This window comes from Didymella exigua, assembly GCF_010094145.1.
Source record: "Didymella exigua CBS 183.55 unplaced genomic scaffold M421scaffold_22, whole genome shotgun sequence".
Taxonomy (NCBI): Eukaryota; Fungi; Ascomycota; class Dothideomycetes; order Pleosporales; family Didymellaceae; genus Didymella; species Didymella exigua.
In genome coordinates, this window is record NW_022984796.1 from 174,785 (window position 1) to 189,150 (window position 14,366).

Sequence of the window (14,366 nt, forward strand, 5' to 3'; positions counted from 1 at the left end):
CCTGTTACAACCTTTAAAGACAAAGCAACGCCTATCTAGAACCTAGTTTTATTAAAGTTATGCACGTTATTGTTGCAAACGCTATACTTAACTTAAGTATCCTCTACTAGCTTAAACTACGCGCTAATTATCTTAGGATCTTCCTGTAGTATCCTCTGTCTATCCTTAGCTTAATTAAAGGCTATTTTAAGCTTGTCTAAACGCGTCACAAGCCTGCTAGCCTATAGTTTGCCAATAGGCTCTTCACCACGCACACTAAGTATCTTATTAGCTATATCTGCCACCTCACATAGCTAGGGCGCAAATCCTCACGAATTAAGGTTAAGTATATACTAGACAATTGTCTGCTCCTCTAGTATAGTAAGTTTCTAGCAATTAGTGTGTACGTCTAGTTAAAACATGATATTGCAAAGGCAATTAGAGACCTACTAATAAGGTATGTTCAACGCTCTAGCAGCGCTGCAGATACTGCAAAATTGGCCAGCATAGAAGGCCTAGATAGCAAGGATAACTCTACCTTCTCTAGTAGTATTCTGAAGTTGTTGTTGTTAAGGCATGTTGTGTTGGGGTAAAAGGTGGTTGTGCTAAGAGAAAGTGGCCGGTTCGGTGATATGGCCGGCTCGGTGATAATCTACGTTACGTGAAATTTCGCAATTTTTGAATATTTAATACTAGTGCTAGCAGAACTAAGGGTAGCCATGTAATGACGTTACAACGTCGTTTTGAGTTTGTTGAATATGGGCACTCAGCGTTTTGGCTGTTAGCAATGTTGGCGCGAAATTGGGGCTGTTGGGCGCAAATTGGGGCCGTTGGGGCCGTTGAACGGCCGTTGCACGACCATGCCACGACTGTCAGCAACGGCCAGTCTGGGCCGGATTTCGAAAAACTTTTCCCGATGGAGTTGCGTCTTGTTTAAGAGCCTAAATAGAAAGCTATATATCTAGTTCCTTTAAGACACTTTAAGCCTTTTTGTGTTAAGACATTGCAGGTTGTATGAAGTTTGGTGTGGTCTTGGCAAAATCCGGTCACTCGCCCAGGCTGGCCACTCGCCCGTGAGGTACGTTATAACAAGCTATCTCTAGCTTTATGCAATTCTAAATATTTAATTGCTTCTTGAATTAGATCTATAGTGGTGGAGTTGTGATGCGTTGAAGTTGTGGGTATCTCAATGTTGTGATGTTCCGGGTGGCTCATCGGCTGAACTGGCTCATCGGGCGCACGACCACGGTATCTAATCAGATCAAGATCCTCGGAACTACGACTGGGGCTGCACGGGTCACCCAGTGTTGAGTTTGCCCATGATTGGTGTTTGAACGTGTGGGTCGGAGGGTTGGAGGGCGTCGGATCGTGCCTTCCGCGCTCGCCTGCAGAATCTGATTACTCGCCGGAGATCATCCTTGCTGCCAGCCACCACCGACATCATCCCGAAGATCCTCGCGATTTGCAATACTCTGCGGTTATGTATGCAGCCTCGCGGGACCACGCCATCCGTCGAAGCGGAGATATCAAATTCTCACTACGAGAATTCGGCGCTTTGCTGCTAAGAGCAAAGCCTTAATCAAGACCAGGCGATGTCGTACTGCGCGACGCCGACATGTCATGGCGAAGGTTTGGGCCCTGCAGCAAAGTGGCTGCTGCTATGGTAGGTTCAGCTACGAGCCGGCTTTCTAGCTCCGGCAAACCTCGTTCTTGCACAAAGAGCTCTGAGTTTTTGACAACTTAGCGTCGATCGGAACTCTCTCCGCATGCTTGCTGTTGACGGATGCGAGCTCCTACCGTTTGCTCCACGGAGGCTCACCTCGCCCTGACTTGTGTAAAACAACGGCGTCGATCTCGTGAACGGGCTCAAAGTCTATGCATCCCATGCACCATAGACGCCGGTCTGACAAGGGCTCGCTCTTCGACTCGCGAAACGACTGGTCAAAATGGTGGTGGGCTGCACTCCTGCAGCAGCCATTGTACGACATCTTTGCTCTATCAACAACTTCGACACCCAAAGGTCTGCGAGGAGATGTGGTTTTTGGCGTGTCTTTCACTGTTTACTCCAGTCGTCTCGGTCAACGCGATGCCTTACCCGATCATGGCTGGGTCCGCGGGGGAGGCGCTGTCAGTGCGAGACAACCTGCACAAGAACTACGCCGGGGAACACCCTAGGGATAGGACAATATTTGCTGTTGTATCACTGTTCTTCATGATGATACTCTCCCTGCTTTTGGGTATGTTGCGAGTCATGCACTTTTGGGATCTAAGTGCTAACACCCCTCTCAGGAGCACGATTTAACAGACTGAGAGAGAGTGCAATGATATTGCGAAACGTCACTTCGATAATTGTACTCATCTTGTATTTCCTTGCTCTTGCGTTCATCTTTTCCTCAGCCATTATGCTTGCAGGACAAGGCCTGTTCAATCACAATCTTTGCTTCTCAGCAACTTGGATATGTCTCATCCTTTACACCGCATGTAAGGGCACAATGTAAGTTCAGTGACTGCATCCAAATGATAGTACATATTGACAAGATACAGCTATATCTTCATTGTTGAACGAATTCACGCCGTCCGCGCCCCGTTTGTCCGCCGCACCCGCGATTGGCTTTACTGGTCTCTGATGGCCATCGTTGTTGGATCGTTCTTCGGAGTTGCCATCAACGCCTACCTCAAACTCATCATTAAGATGCAAGACGACGGACGCTGCCATATGGGCATTCCAGGACAGGCTTCCATTCCATTCATGGTTGTCGACATCAGTGTCAACGCTGCACTGACCGGTGTATTTTTCTACCTTCTTCGACCGGTGGTGAACCTCCATGGATTGAACACGATCTCCGGTGTGTTTGGGAAGAGTTCAGTTAAGAATCGGGACATGCCCCAGGCAAGGAAGGAAACAGCAGTGCAGCGTAACATTAGAATCCTGCTGTGGAAAAGCCTGTTCGGAAGTATGCTCATCACGCTACCCACCATTGCCAACATGGTTCAATTCTACATTACTGGGGGTCGAGAGTTGGCACTAATCTGCTTATCACTGTGTGTTGTGGATGTCAGCTGGGACGCTGTAGTCATCCACTGGTTGACTTTTGGATCGGCGGAGGCCGAGAAGGAGTTCACTCGCTCAACGCAAGAATCTCTGCGGTCGATGCGCGTGCCCACACCTGGCTCGTTGCGCCCTAAGGAGTCTCAGGAAGTAATCATGTCTTCACCTATGCTATGGAGGATCAACTCATTGAATGAGAAAAACGAAGCCTGCGAGGCTATCACTCCGGCGAGAATGCCTTGGGTAAATATCAGGAAAGTCGCGAGTAGATAATGTTACACAATTAGTATTTGCAAGCAAAAATAGGGTATGTGACTAAAACGAATATTAATCTTTCCGTCACTCTATGCCTTCTCATGCTGCATGTACCGATCCCGTTTCTCCATAACGTGAACATCTCTTGCTGCGGTACGCTTCTGATACAGATCCGTCACCTGCGCTGGATGTACTCAGTTGAACAAGCATATGACGAGCAATATCAGTGTAGCGTCGAAGATGTAGAGAACGTACTCAGGTCTCAAAAGGTACCCATTGATATCTTGCAGGTACTCAACAACCCGGAAAACGCTTCTGACTATCATCAAGCCGGACGCCAAGAAGCCAGAGAAAGTCAGCTGGAGGAAGAGACCGACAACGATAATTTTCTCGCCCACATAGAGTAGAGCCAACGTAGGTTTAAATTAGGCGCGAAGTTAAAGATCGGTTGATTCTGACGAGACTCCATCGAGAAGCTCAGTCTTTGTTCACGGATTCCACCATCTGGAACGCATGTCTTGGGCTATGATGTGCCTGCAAGACAGCTTCTGACAGGGTGGTCCCTTGCAAGCACACCCCGGAATGTTTAGCTTGACATACTACCGGTACGATTGGGTGGGCAAACAAGATACAATATGCGCGGTGGTACGGGTACCGGGCGAGCGATATCACCATTTGTCCCTGCATCTGGCACCCAGTCAACAAATGTAACTGCGTGAGCAGTGTCGGTCGGAGACTGTGATCAACAAGTGTATTGCTATCTGTTGCCGTGTTGTGTGATGTTCTGCTAAAGGAGCTCTCAGCTCTCAGGTAAGTGCACTTACCCACCGGGCAGTGCTTGCTACAAATGATATCATGTGATCTGAGCCACGTGGTTACAAACACATATGCTCCCCCTTCATACATCTCCTCTATCATCTCAACAACTCTCCATAGAATCCCTTACTCAGTCTCTGCATCTCACTTCCCTCATCAAACCACGTTGGTACAAAAGCGTCTTCGTTCGGCCACATGCGCTCGTGCTTGTAGCACATGCCGCCCACAATCTTGCCGTTTAAAGTATCAATGCATTTGATCCAGAATACTGTGTCTGGGTGTGATCTGAATTCTTCTAATAGATCGGTTTTTGCCTTTTGAAACGCGGTGCGCTCAGCAGGCGTGTTGGTTGCGAGGTGCGCGGATGTAAGTTTGCCCACTGGTTGAAGTGGCATGGCCCAACTGGTGTAAAATGAGTGAAAGAGCTGATCCCAGTCATTGTTAATGTCGGCATTGGAGCAGAGGAGGTTGTGAGGCGGCATGATCGAGGTTGCAATTGCGAACTTGGTTCTTGTTCTTGGGAACGAGAAAAAAGAGGCTCATCTTTATGGCTCAGGAGGATGCGTGCTACTTCAGCTGGGCTTTTTGGATACTGATTATGGCATCATGTTGCGAGACGATGTTCATAAGCTAGTCTATATACTTTCCGCCCACATATAGTTTCCGCCCACCCGCCACAACGCGTTACCTAGTTTTTGCAGCTCTATTACAGCACCACAACGTTGTCAAAATGGATCCCAAGGAAATTGCTATCCAAAACGCTATCCACGATCTCAATTCTGGTGTTTTTAAGAGCCAGCGGCAGGCGGCTGAGGCGTGGGGGATCCCCCGATCCACGCTACGCGGTCGGCTGCAAGGTCAACAACCACACGCGATAGCTCACTCAAATCAACAACGTTTGACGCCAGAGCAAGAGGAGTTTCTAGTAGAGTGGATACTTGAAGAGGACTCACGTGCACAGCCACTATCTCATCCACGTGTACGAGAGATGGCTAGCCAAATCCTCCACATAAACAGCGACTACGAGCCACTCGGGCATCTATGGGTACCCCATTTCATCACACGAAACCCACGCGTTGCCTCTATCGTTAGCTGAAAAATTAAGAGTGCAAGGACTACAGCAGCCAACTATGAGACAATTCGCGTGTTTCTGGAGTTGTTTGAGCGTACTCAGATTAAGCTGGGCATACAGTATGAAGACATATGGAACATGGATAAGACTAGTGTCAGTCTTAGGGTATGTACCAACACCAGAGTGATTGCCAATTCATCAAAGAAGAAGGCTTATATCAAATCACCAGAGGATCGTGAGTGGGTATCGATCCTGGAGACTATCTCCGCCACCGGCACCAAGCTCCAATGCCTAGTCGTCTTCAAAGGCAAGCATCTACAAACTACGTGGTTTCCAGCACAAGGGGTGCCCAATTGGCTCTACACAACGTCAGAGAATGGGTGGACGTCAAATTCAATTGGATCTGAGTGGCTACAACGGATATTCATACCAAATACTACACCTTCACAAGGTAGGTGGCGGCTACTACTATTGGACGGCCACGGCTCCCACACTCCTATTGACTTTATGTGGACTTGCCGGCGGCATCAGATCTATCTTCTATACCTCCCACCTCACGCCTCACACGTTCTCCAGCCGCTGGATCTGGCTCCATTCTCCGTCGTTAAAACCCACTACCGTAGTCAGATCTAAGCACTCTCAGCACTTGATGACGCAGCACCTATCAAGAAGGAGAGGTTTGTCACCTCATACAACAAAGCAAGAGAAGAAGGACTATCTGAGAGAGTCATACGAGCTGGCTGGAAGGCTGCTGGCTTATGCCCATACAACCTAGACCTAGTAATACTCTCATCTCAGATATCAGGCCGACCTGTCACGCCTCCTCCATCTACTCAACCTATAGATGACGTATTTGCCACGCCTCAGAGCTCACAGGCCCTTCACAGGGCTTATCAACAGCTCCTTTTGTCAGAATCTCTCTCTCGAAGCACCCGTGTGGTGCTTAGCAAGGCAGGCAAGGCTATTGCTAGAGCCAACACTCGCGCAGCTCGGCTTGAATCTGAGAATCAACGACTTAAATATCAACTAGATAGTACTAGGGTTACCCGCTCAAGAAAGCGTGTTCAAGTCAACCCAAATGAGCGCTATAGTAACGTTGAAGCTATTAAGGCTGCTATTGATCGGGCAGCAGCATTACAAGCTGAGCAGGCATCACGTTCAACTGAACAAGAGGCTCAAAAAGCAGCAGCAGCAGCAGCAGCACTCACGCTTCAGTCTATGTGTACAGAGTGGCAATTGTAAACGTTGACGTTGAAAAATCACGACTTCAATCCGAGTACTGGTAATGTGGCGGGTGGGCGGAAACTATATGTGGGCGGAAAGTATATAGACTAGCTTAGCGGCTCTCCATGGTGGGCCTGATCAAGGCGATCAGGACCGGTGCAATAATCCCTGTGACTGATTCCGGAACAACTAAATATATATATCGAAGAATGGAGTAACTCAAAATTGACTCTAATAGTCACTCGACACAAGCGAATTCGCCCAATCCTCCACGTTGTCGAACTTATCTTCGACATCATCTGGAATACCATTTCCATTGGCATCAGTCCACTTTTCCCCTCCATTAATAGTGCCGGGGAAGTTCATTGGAGCCGCCGTCTCATCGCTGATCAATTGCCCCGTCTTACCATAGCTCTTCAACTCTGTGATGAGGCGCTCATCAACAGCATCGCGGACCTTGCTAGCCCCGACAGACGCCTGAACATACGTCAACGCATCAGCCGCACCCAGCACCTTTGCAGGTGCAGGGTGCGGGAACTTGGTCGTCGCAATAACCATGCCACCGTAGTTCGAGCTACTCGCACCAATCTCCGTCCCACTCAGCGCGCCGTTCTTATCAGAGTCGTAGAAGTTCTTCTCAACGTAGCCTTTGAAATTTTCGTTGCCACGGGTGAAAGCAGTCACGCTCGTGCTGGGTCCGCTGATGAAGTAATTGCCGATGATGTTCGCCTCAGACTGGCCGCTCGAATCGCCAGCAATGTAGCCGCCGCCGCCGCCCCAGTTGTACACGACGTTGTTGATGAAGTCGTTTGTACCCTTGACTTTGGGGTTACGCGTTTTGTTGTCGATGTACAGGTTGCGGAAGAGCGAGACGCCACCGTCGAGCTCGGTTTGCATGAGGCCGCCACAGGAGTGTGTCTCGAGGCCTTGGGCGATGATGGAGTTCTGTTTGCGTCAGCGATGCTCAAGTTGCAAGCCGAAGAGTACAGACTTGTATGGTAATATTGGCGGCAGGGCCATTGATAGAGAAAGTCTCGTCGCGACCCCAGGACACGCTGATGTGGTCGAAAATCATATTCTTGCCCTCTGCAATGCCTGCTGCGTCTTTGCCGCTTGTTCCTCCTTTGCCCATGCGGATACGGATGTAGCGTACGATGGCGTCGTCAGCGTTGGAGAAGGACCAGCCGTTGCCGTAAACTGTGATGCCGTCTCCCGGCGCGGTTTGGCCGAGGATACTGATGCGTTTGGAGAGCACAATGCGCTCCTTTATTTTGATGAGGCCGCCGACTTGAAATACAACAATGCGATCAGGCTGTGAGACTGCATCGCGTAGAGACCCGGTCCCAGAGTCGTTCAAATTGGACACGACGTAGACCTTGCCGTTGCGACCGCCAATGGCATCTTTGCCAAAGCCTTCGGCACCAGGGAAAGCTAGAGCCGAAACGGTGCTGGCCAGCAGAGGAAGGTAAGAAAGAAAATGCATAATGGAGGTGGAACGATTTCCTGGCTTCCGTCTTCGACTGGGAAACACGATATATACTCTCAGTGTTCACCAGATGAAGGAGACGACATGATGATCTCATTCGTTTCGATGGGACTCGGAACATTGCCTGATGGGGGAAAATATCGACTCAATAGTAAAAGAGAGCCTCGCTTGTGCTTAACCTTTCATTCGAAAAGTCCTGCTGTTTGTTTGAAGTTGAATACTCCGCCAATCGTACACGAGGTGACGGCGATCATTACTAGGTCTGAAACCGGGTGGTCAGCAGGAGACCGCTCGCGGGTCATCTTACAGCGAAACAATATATACACATATTGCACGTCGGCAATTAAGGTAGTTCGCTTCCCCGCATGCTCTTTATCGTCTTTCGTATAGAGTGAGTGGGCGTAGACGCCTGGGAGGGCCAAAGGCTCTGCTGCACGTGGGCGGGTCACGGGACCCACGAATCAGCGCCAGTGAGACACTCCATGATTGTAAAGCATCGTGGAATATACCAATCTCGCATATCAGCCTAGAAGCAGCTATTTCAGGTACTGATCTGATCTGGAGGTATTCAAGAATGCGCTACGGGCACCCTGAGTATGAAGCAGTGCACAGAACCACGAGTCATGCCGAACTCTAAACAGTAGATGACATATTACGTTGGATAGGTCCAGATACTATACAGAAGCTGCTAAATGTGATGTCCCATGTCTTGGTGTCCAAGGCCGTGGCTACCGATGCTCCCACATAGAAGTAGAGTGTGATTGTGTGCCGTAGCCTGGACCTATCCAGCTCTCTTCGCAAGATCAGTCGACGCGGACATTCCCACTCACAACGGGGACCAGATCAAATTGCACATGGTGGTACATGCCGGCATTGCCCTTCCAGTACACGTGCCACCCCTCTTTGCCTGCATCCTTGAATGGCTCCCAGCTGCCTTTAAAACCGCCAAATCTAAGATTGTAGTAAATATTTCGCCTACCTCCAGGCGTTGGCGTAGGCTCATCGAAAGTCCATTGATCGGCAGTGCAGTCGTAGCCTTTGGGGCAAGCGTCGGTCTGCGTGTCAAAGGACTCGCGTAGAGGCGTTGGGAGGTAAACAATCTTCATACTGACGGTGCGAGTCGCCTTGTTGGTGAGAGCGGCGAGGTAAGGGGTTCTGGAGAGGTCATCGCCCACAGCCTCGCCTCGCAAAGCGTACTTGTTATCATCATCGCGAAGAAGAATGGGGAGAAACTTGAGTCCTGGCGTCTCTGGGTGTACGGTGAAGTTCTCAAGTCCCAAGCGGTGGCTGGTGGGGAGGTTCACGAGGTAACGTCCATGCCAGGGCTCGTCCGAGCTGAGCAAATGTCAGCCAGTAGCTCAACCGATCGTAAGGTACAATCACCAATTGGCGCGGAGTGTGAAGAGCTGTGAGTCTTGCAAGACCGAAGCCTGTGGAAAAGGAGTCGCAACTACCTCGAGGGCGAGTGCGAGCATGATGAGAGCGAGCATGATATAAGCCGGGCGTAGTTAGTATTGTGGCTGGGTGGTTTAGGTGTGTCTTGCGAGGTAGTAAGTGTGAGAAATAAACGGCGGCCCACAGCGGCGGGGTGCTTCAAGCTGGGAGGTAGTCGCGACCCTGAATTGGCAGATGAAGGCCAGATCCCCAAATCAATGCTCCCCAGTGAGGGAAGAAGGGCCAGATAGAGCAAACAGAAGGTGCGCAAGCAATCACAATATCACATGGGAGCAAAGCAAGGTGAGCTGACCTGCAAAACACATCCAACGGAAGGTACGCGGATTCCTGGCTTCGTTCACCTCATCCAGTCAGGGCGGGAGTACGAATTCAGACTGATCGCTCGTCTACATGACACCCTCTGCCATGTGCAGCTTAATTCAACTCCCCGAAATGTTTCAGGGCCGTGACACAGGCACTGTGCCTCCCAATGACTGTACTACTGGAGGTGTACCATGGTGGTACTGTTCGATTGCTGCGGAATTAATCGTTCATCTGCGAATTTCAAGTCTGCGATTGCGGATGTTGAGTGGAACTTTGCTCGCCCTTGCATAGAACCATGCGAGAGCGTTGCCAAGGCATAAATCTGGGCTGCTGGGCGGGTTACCGAAGGGTCGTACAGACTTCAGTTACATAACTCTGGGCTTCTTGATCAAGTGTGAGCTACCGAAGAGAGACGGCGATGGTCTTTTTAAGTTGGTCATGCCTCCGGTTCTCTCGCTAACATGTCGACCAAGCTTGCAGCCAGGCTCACCTTCAAACATTCCGCAGCACGTGTACTGAGAGACGTCACCGGGCCTGGCAGGAGCTTGGCGGCCAGGGTGGTGTTCACAATTCGTGTCAACCTCATTGAACAGCTCACCGCATTGCACGCACAACTTGGGTTTGTGATCAGATGCGTGGTGATGTGTCGAGCGCTGGCGAACGGCGAGCCCCTCAGCGCTCTGGCTGGCAGAAGTCTGGTGTCTGGAGCTGCTACCAGCATTGGTGTGGTGACGATGCTCCTGTTTCCGCGCCTCTCGCTCCATGGCTGGGAAATCGACGATATTAGTGCTGTCATCCGAGTCTGCAGGACTAATTTGATACTCGCGCTTGACTGTCGGAGGCCCTTGAGAGCTTGGTGGTAAACGTAAGCCATTGCTGTTTTCGTGAATCGCCGTTGGGCGGCGGGTACATAGTCTCGAAGCTGTGGTCTGCGTGTTCAGCCTCGCATTCGAGCTGTGCGCACCGCTGCTGGATCCAAGACGCTGCTTCATGCGCTCATATACGTCTTGCTCGTTCGATCTGGGTTCAGACTTGATCGGGGCTTGGCTTTGTGGCTGTGCATACGGATGAGCTTGCTGCCCACGCATCAACGCCTGTGCCCAAGATGACTGCGGTGCGAGCCCTCGAGCAATCGCACCAGACAGCGCCGGTGACGACTCGCACAGCTGCAACACGATGCTTCGTAGTGCCTTAGAGCTGCTAGTCTCGATGATCTGCTTTACATGGTTTGGGTTGATACGGCGTGGCTGCTGCTGTGAAGCCCTGGTCGAACCCTGACGTTGGCTGTCGCTGTGTGTACTTCTGTACGAATTTCTTGGCTCTTGCTTCACTGTTCTGGCAGGCTGCTGTTGTTGCAGATGTCTGTTTGCTTGAGTCTGAGGTCTGGCCTCCGGCTCCGGTGAAGAGAGTGTCAGGTCGATCGCGTCAATATTTCCGTCGCGGTCTTGTTGCGGCCCCATTGAATATGTATGGAAAGTGATGAACTGGATACTATACGAGCACGATGTTTCTGTCGGCTGTGAGTGAAACGAATAGTGCGTATAGAAATATAGTGATTGATGATGCGTTGTGTCAGCAGTGCGTGTCCCTCGGCAGAAGGCCAGCGTTAGCGTCTCTCACCCATCTTGCTGCGTTGCGCACGTGGCCTATGGAACACAAAAACTCCGACCTCACCGGACTGACGACCTTCTCTAGGTACTGATTCCGCTTCCCCACATCACGCGATACAAGCCTTTAGCCGGCGACCGCGCGTCACCGTGAATGAACAAGCGGATCAGCACCCCAGACTTGGCACACAATCCGTGTCAATCGGGCGCAGTTTCACCGTCCTTCATTTGCTTTCTGTGACGCGCGCTAATCAAAGCGAAGCCCCCGCAAATAATAAGAATGAGTTCCACCAACCGGGTAGTGACGCGGCGTCTGTTATGTTCTCGAACATAACGTGCAGTCTGGGGAAGAGTTCCGTCGGCCTCTACAACGGCTGCTCAAGCGGATGCACGTTTGCGTAGTTGCTAGCAGAGCATAGTTTCACGATGTTTGGTGCAAAAACAAAGTATCCACATCTACGTCCTCAATCTCCACGGGCCCCGAGAGCATGCCATGGAAGTAACAGCAGTCGTATATATACTTCGGGCCTCGACCTGAGGCAGGCACAACATCCTTTTCTACAATCAGCACTCCATCACTTCCTTCAAAATGCTTCTCTCACTCACGCTGGTCGTTTCGCTTGCTGCTGCTGCTGCAGCAGCCCCCGTATCATTGACTACCCGTGCTGGGCGCACTTCTCCCCCCTCCGGCTGTCTGTCCGTTGGTAGCTCGGGCACATACGCAACTGTTTCAGCTGCTGTTGCTAAGCTCAGCACTACCAGTACTAAAGCTCAGTGCATCTTCATCTTCTCGGGTACGTGATCCAAGTCGACTCGCGATGAACCGGCCTGACAATGTACCATAGGCACCTACAAGGAGCAGGTATACATACCGGCTCTCGCGTCAGCTCTGACCGTCTATGGAGAGACCACCGATACAAGTGGCTATGCATCGAACACTGTCACCATTACACAGGGCAAGAGCCAGGATGACTCCGCCACCAACGATCTCACCGCTACTCTGAGGGCCTGGACAACCAACCTGAAGGTGTACAACATCAACCTTGTGAACACCCGCGGCTCGGGCAGCCAGGCTCTTGCTCTCAGTGCCAACGCTGACAAGCAGGGCTACTACGGCTGCCAGTTCAAGGGCTTCCAGGACACCCTCTTGGCACAGACGGGCAACCAAGTGTACGCTAAGTCGTACATCGAGGGTAAGACCTCTTCCTGTAGACTTTAAGCGACTTGCTGACGGATCGTTAGGTGCAACTGACTTCATCTTCGGACAGAAGGCTACTGCCTGGTTTGATAGTGTCGACATCCGCGTTCTCGCTGCCTCCCTTGGCTACGTCACGGCCAACGGTCGCGACTCCGCATCCAATCCTTCTTACTACGTCATCAACAAGTCTACTGTGTCTGCTGCCTCCGGTAATACTGTCGCTGCTGGTGCTTACTTCCTTGGCCGCCCATGGGGTAACTTCGCTCGCGTTGTCTTCCAGAAAACTACCATGTCCAGCGTCATCAACGCCAAAGGCTGGTCGCAGTGGAACACCGGCGACCCTCGCACCGATTCGGTTACCTTCGACGAGTACTCCAACAGCGGTGCTGGCTCGACCGGGACAAGGGCTTCCTTCTCTCACAACTTGAGCTCCCCTATTGCCATCACTACTGTTCTTGGCAGCTCTTACACCAGTTGGGTCGACACTACCTACCTTTCCTAAGCGTACTAAGAAGCTAGTTCTTCGTGATGGAGTAGCTCCGGTGCAATTGGCCACCAACATCGTTCCATGTTCAAGACCTAGCGTCTTCGTATACTCACATGAGTGTTTGTAAATATCTTATCTTCTCGTAAATATTCATGCTACAAATAAAACCCTTGAAGGGACGACATCCTCGACCTACTACCATGCATCTCGCCATCAACATTGACAAAAGCGCTCAATAGACAGGCCTTATAAGAAGACACACCGTGAGGTGTGAGCATGATCTAGATTCATAATAACAGACCAATGGCGCAACTGCTAAGGACTAGAGAGGAAAGCGACAGCCGTGGAACAGATCCGCATCCTCGTCCCCTCACCCTTTGGGGCTATATCGCTGCCTACGCTATTATCGAATGGATTATTGTTCATTACTACTTGACCAGCATCGCTGGTTGCATATCTAGAATGCATAGAAAGCATATCTGTTGGAGGAGAGCATCGAGACCTTCAAATGCTCGCGTCAGCAATCCCACCACACCTCTGACAGCCTAGGACATGCCCTGTAGGCTATGAGTATGTTACTCAACTACCACCCTCCATTTCCCGGTTACTGCGCACGCTTCCAAATGAGCGTGTCTCACCTCGCCATGACCATCATTGGCGCACGGTACCCATCTAAAGCCGTCTTCACGCTCCTCTCCATTGAAAAGATCAACACGTTCGTCACACCCGCGTGCTGCCCGCCTTCGTTCTAGGAAACCACAGAGGGTGCGAATATAATCTGTGCGTTGTTCAATCTGGGCAGGAATGGTCTGCTACGCTCCCTGCTGAAAGGAAGTGAACCTCGAGACTAAGGGCTATGCACTGGAGGCGGATCAGCAGCTGTTCGAGTATGTGGGACGTCATGAGGCGAGTATGTTGAACACAGTAAGTACGAGTGTCACATAGAGCGCGAAGATGAAGAATGCATCACTATGTTCTTTCTGCTCATTTGGATCTCTGCATACTGGTTGTTCCTAGCAATCGGAACCCAGCCGCATCGCAGGTAGGTTGAAGGCGAATCGTACAAGACGAGATACATGATATCGTGTTCCACATGTCGTCGAGATCCCTGCATATGCCACTGTGCTTCTGATCCAGGATCGAGTCATACACCACAACGTAGTGGCCATTCGAATATGTGATTCCACTTTTGCTCCACACAGGTATTTAGTAATTTCAAGGGGGCCACGACAGGCGGAAATAGCCAGAAATCCCCTTAGTTAAGCTGAATACTAATTTCCGTGAAGACACTTAGCTGGATATGAAATCGACCACTTGTAGGTGTTGTTAACAGCGACGTAGCTGACGAAAGCATCAGAGTGACCGGGCAATCAAGTCAGTTAGGATCACCTAGCTAAACCACGCATGTACCCTCCAAGCAGCGATGTGCTTTGAT

General features: G+C 50.7%; 7 protein-coding genes across 7 annotated transcripts; 3 read left to right on the forward strand and 4 right to left on the reverse strand.

The window, feature by feature from the left end:
• Nucleotides 1-2,080: 2,080 nt before the first annotated feature.
• M421DRAFT_7010 (uncharacterized protein) lies at nt 2,081-3,301 on the forward strand (the record flags this gene model as incomplete). The annotated part of the gene is made up of 3 exons (XM_033596676.1): nt 2,081-2,216; nt 2,269-2,473; nt 2,524-3,301. The coding sequence occupies 3 exons, from the start codon at nt 2,081-2,083 to the stop codon at nt 3,299-3,301; spliced, it is 1,119 nt and encodes a 372-aa protein (XP_033446649.1).
• Nucleotides 3,302-4,197: 896 nt separating this feature from the next.
• Nucleotides 4,198-4,581, reverse strand: M421DRAFT_93959 (uncharacterized protein; the record flags this gene model as incomplete). Its single annotated transcript, XM_033598158.1, has 1 exon — nt 4,198-4,581. The coding sequence occupies one exon, from the start codon at nt 4,579-4,581 to the stop codon at nt 4,198-4,200; it is 384 nt and encodes a 127-aa protein (XP_033446650.1).
• A 626-nt stretch (nt 4,582-5,207) lies between these two features.
• Nucleotides 5,208-6,204, forward strand: M421DRAFT_422736 (DDE-domain-containing protein; the record flags this gene model as incomplete). The annotated part of the gene is made up of 2 exons (XM_033593262.1): nt 5,208-5,793; nt 5,830-6,204. Coding segments are annotated over 2 exons (961 nt in total), but the record flags the coding sequence as incomplete, so codon positions are not given.
• Nucleotides 6,205-6,626: 422 nt separating this feature from the next.
• On the reverse strand, nt 6,627-7,878 carry M421DRAFT_102462 (polysaccharide lyase family 1 protein; the record flags this gene model as incomplete). Its single annotated transcript, XM_033586777.1, has 2 exons — nt 6,627-7,340; nt 7,387-7,878. The coding sequence occupies 2 exons, from the start codon at nt 7,876-7,878 to the stop codon at nt 6,627-6,629; spliced, it is 1,206 nt and encodes a 401-aa protein (XP_033446652.1).
• An 806-nt stretch (nt 7,879-8,684) lies between these two features.
• On the reverse strand, nt 8,685-9,356 carry M421DRAFT_7012 (uncharacterized protein; the record flags this gene model as incomplete). The annotated part of the gene is made up of 2 exons (XM_033596678.1): nt 8,685-9,216; nt 9,265-9,356. 2 exons carry the CDS (start codon nt 9,354-9,356, stop codon nt 8,685-8,687), a joined length of 624 nt encoding a protein of 207 aa, XP_033446653.1.
• A 299-nt stretch (nt 9,357-9,655) lies between these two features.
• On the reverse strand, nt 9,656-11,180 carry M421DRAFT_422737 (uncharacterized protein). Its single transcript, XM_033593263.1, has one exon. The coding sequence runs from the start codon at nt 11,097-11,099 to the stop codon at nt 10,005-10,007; it is 1,095 nt and encodes a 364-aa protein (XP_033446654.1). The 5' UTR covers nt 11,100-11,180; the 3' UTR covers nt 9,656-10,004.
• A 655-nt stretch (nt 11,181-11,835) lies between these two features.
• Nucleotides 11,836-12,946, forward strand: M421DRAFT_67544 (carbohydrate esterase family 8 protein; the record flags this gene model as incomplete). Its single annotated transcript, XM_033596411.1, has 3 exons — nt 11,836-12,040; nt 12,092-12,439; nt 12,489-12,946. The coding sequence occupies 3 exons, from the start codon at nt 11,836-11,838 to the stop codon at nt 12,944-12,946; spliced, it is 1,011 nt and encodes a 336-aa protein (XP_033446655.1).
• Nucleotides 12,947-14,366: the final 1,420 nt, after the last annotated feature.

Coding starts and splice junctions, on each gene's coding strand:
- M421DRAFT_422737 (XM_033593263.1), bottom strand. CDS start 11,099: ATGGGGCCGCAACAAGACCGCGACGGAAATATTGACGCGATCGACCTG.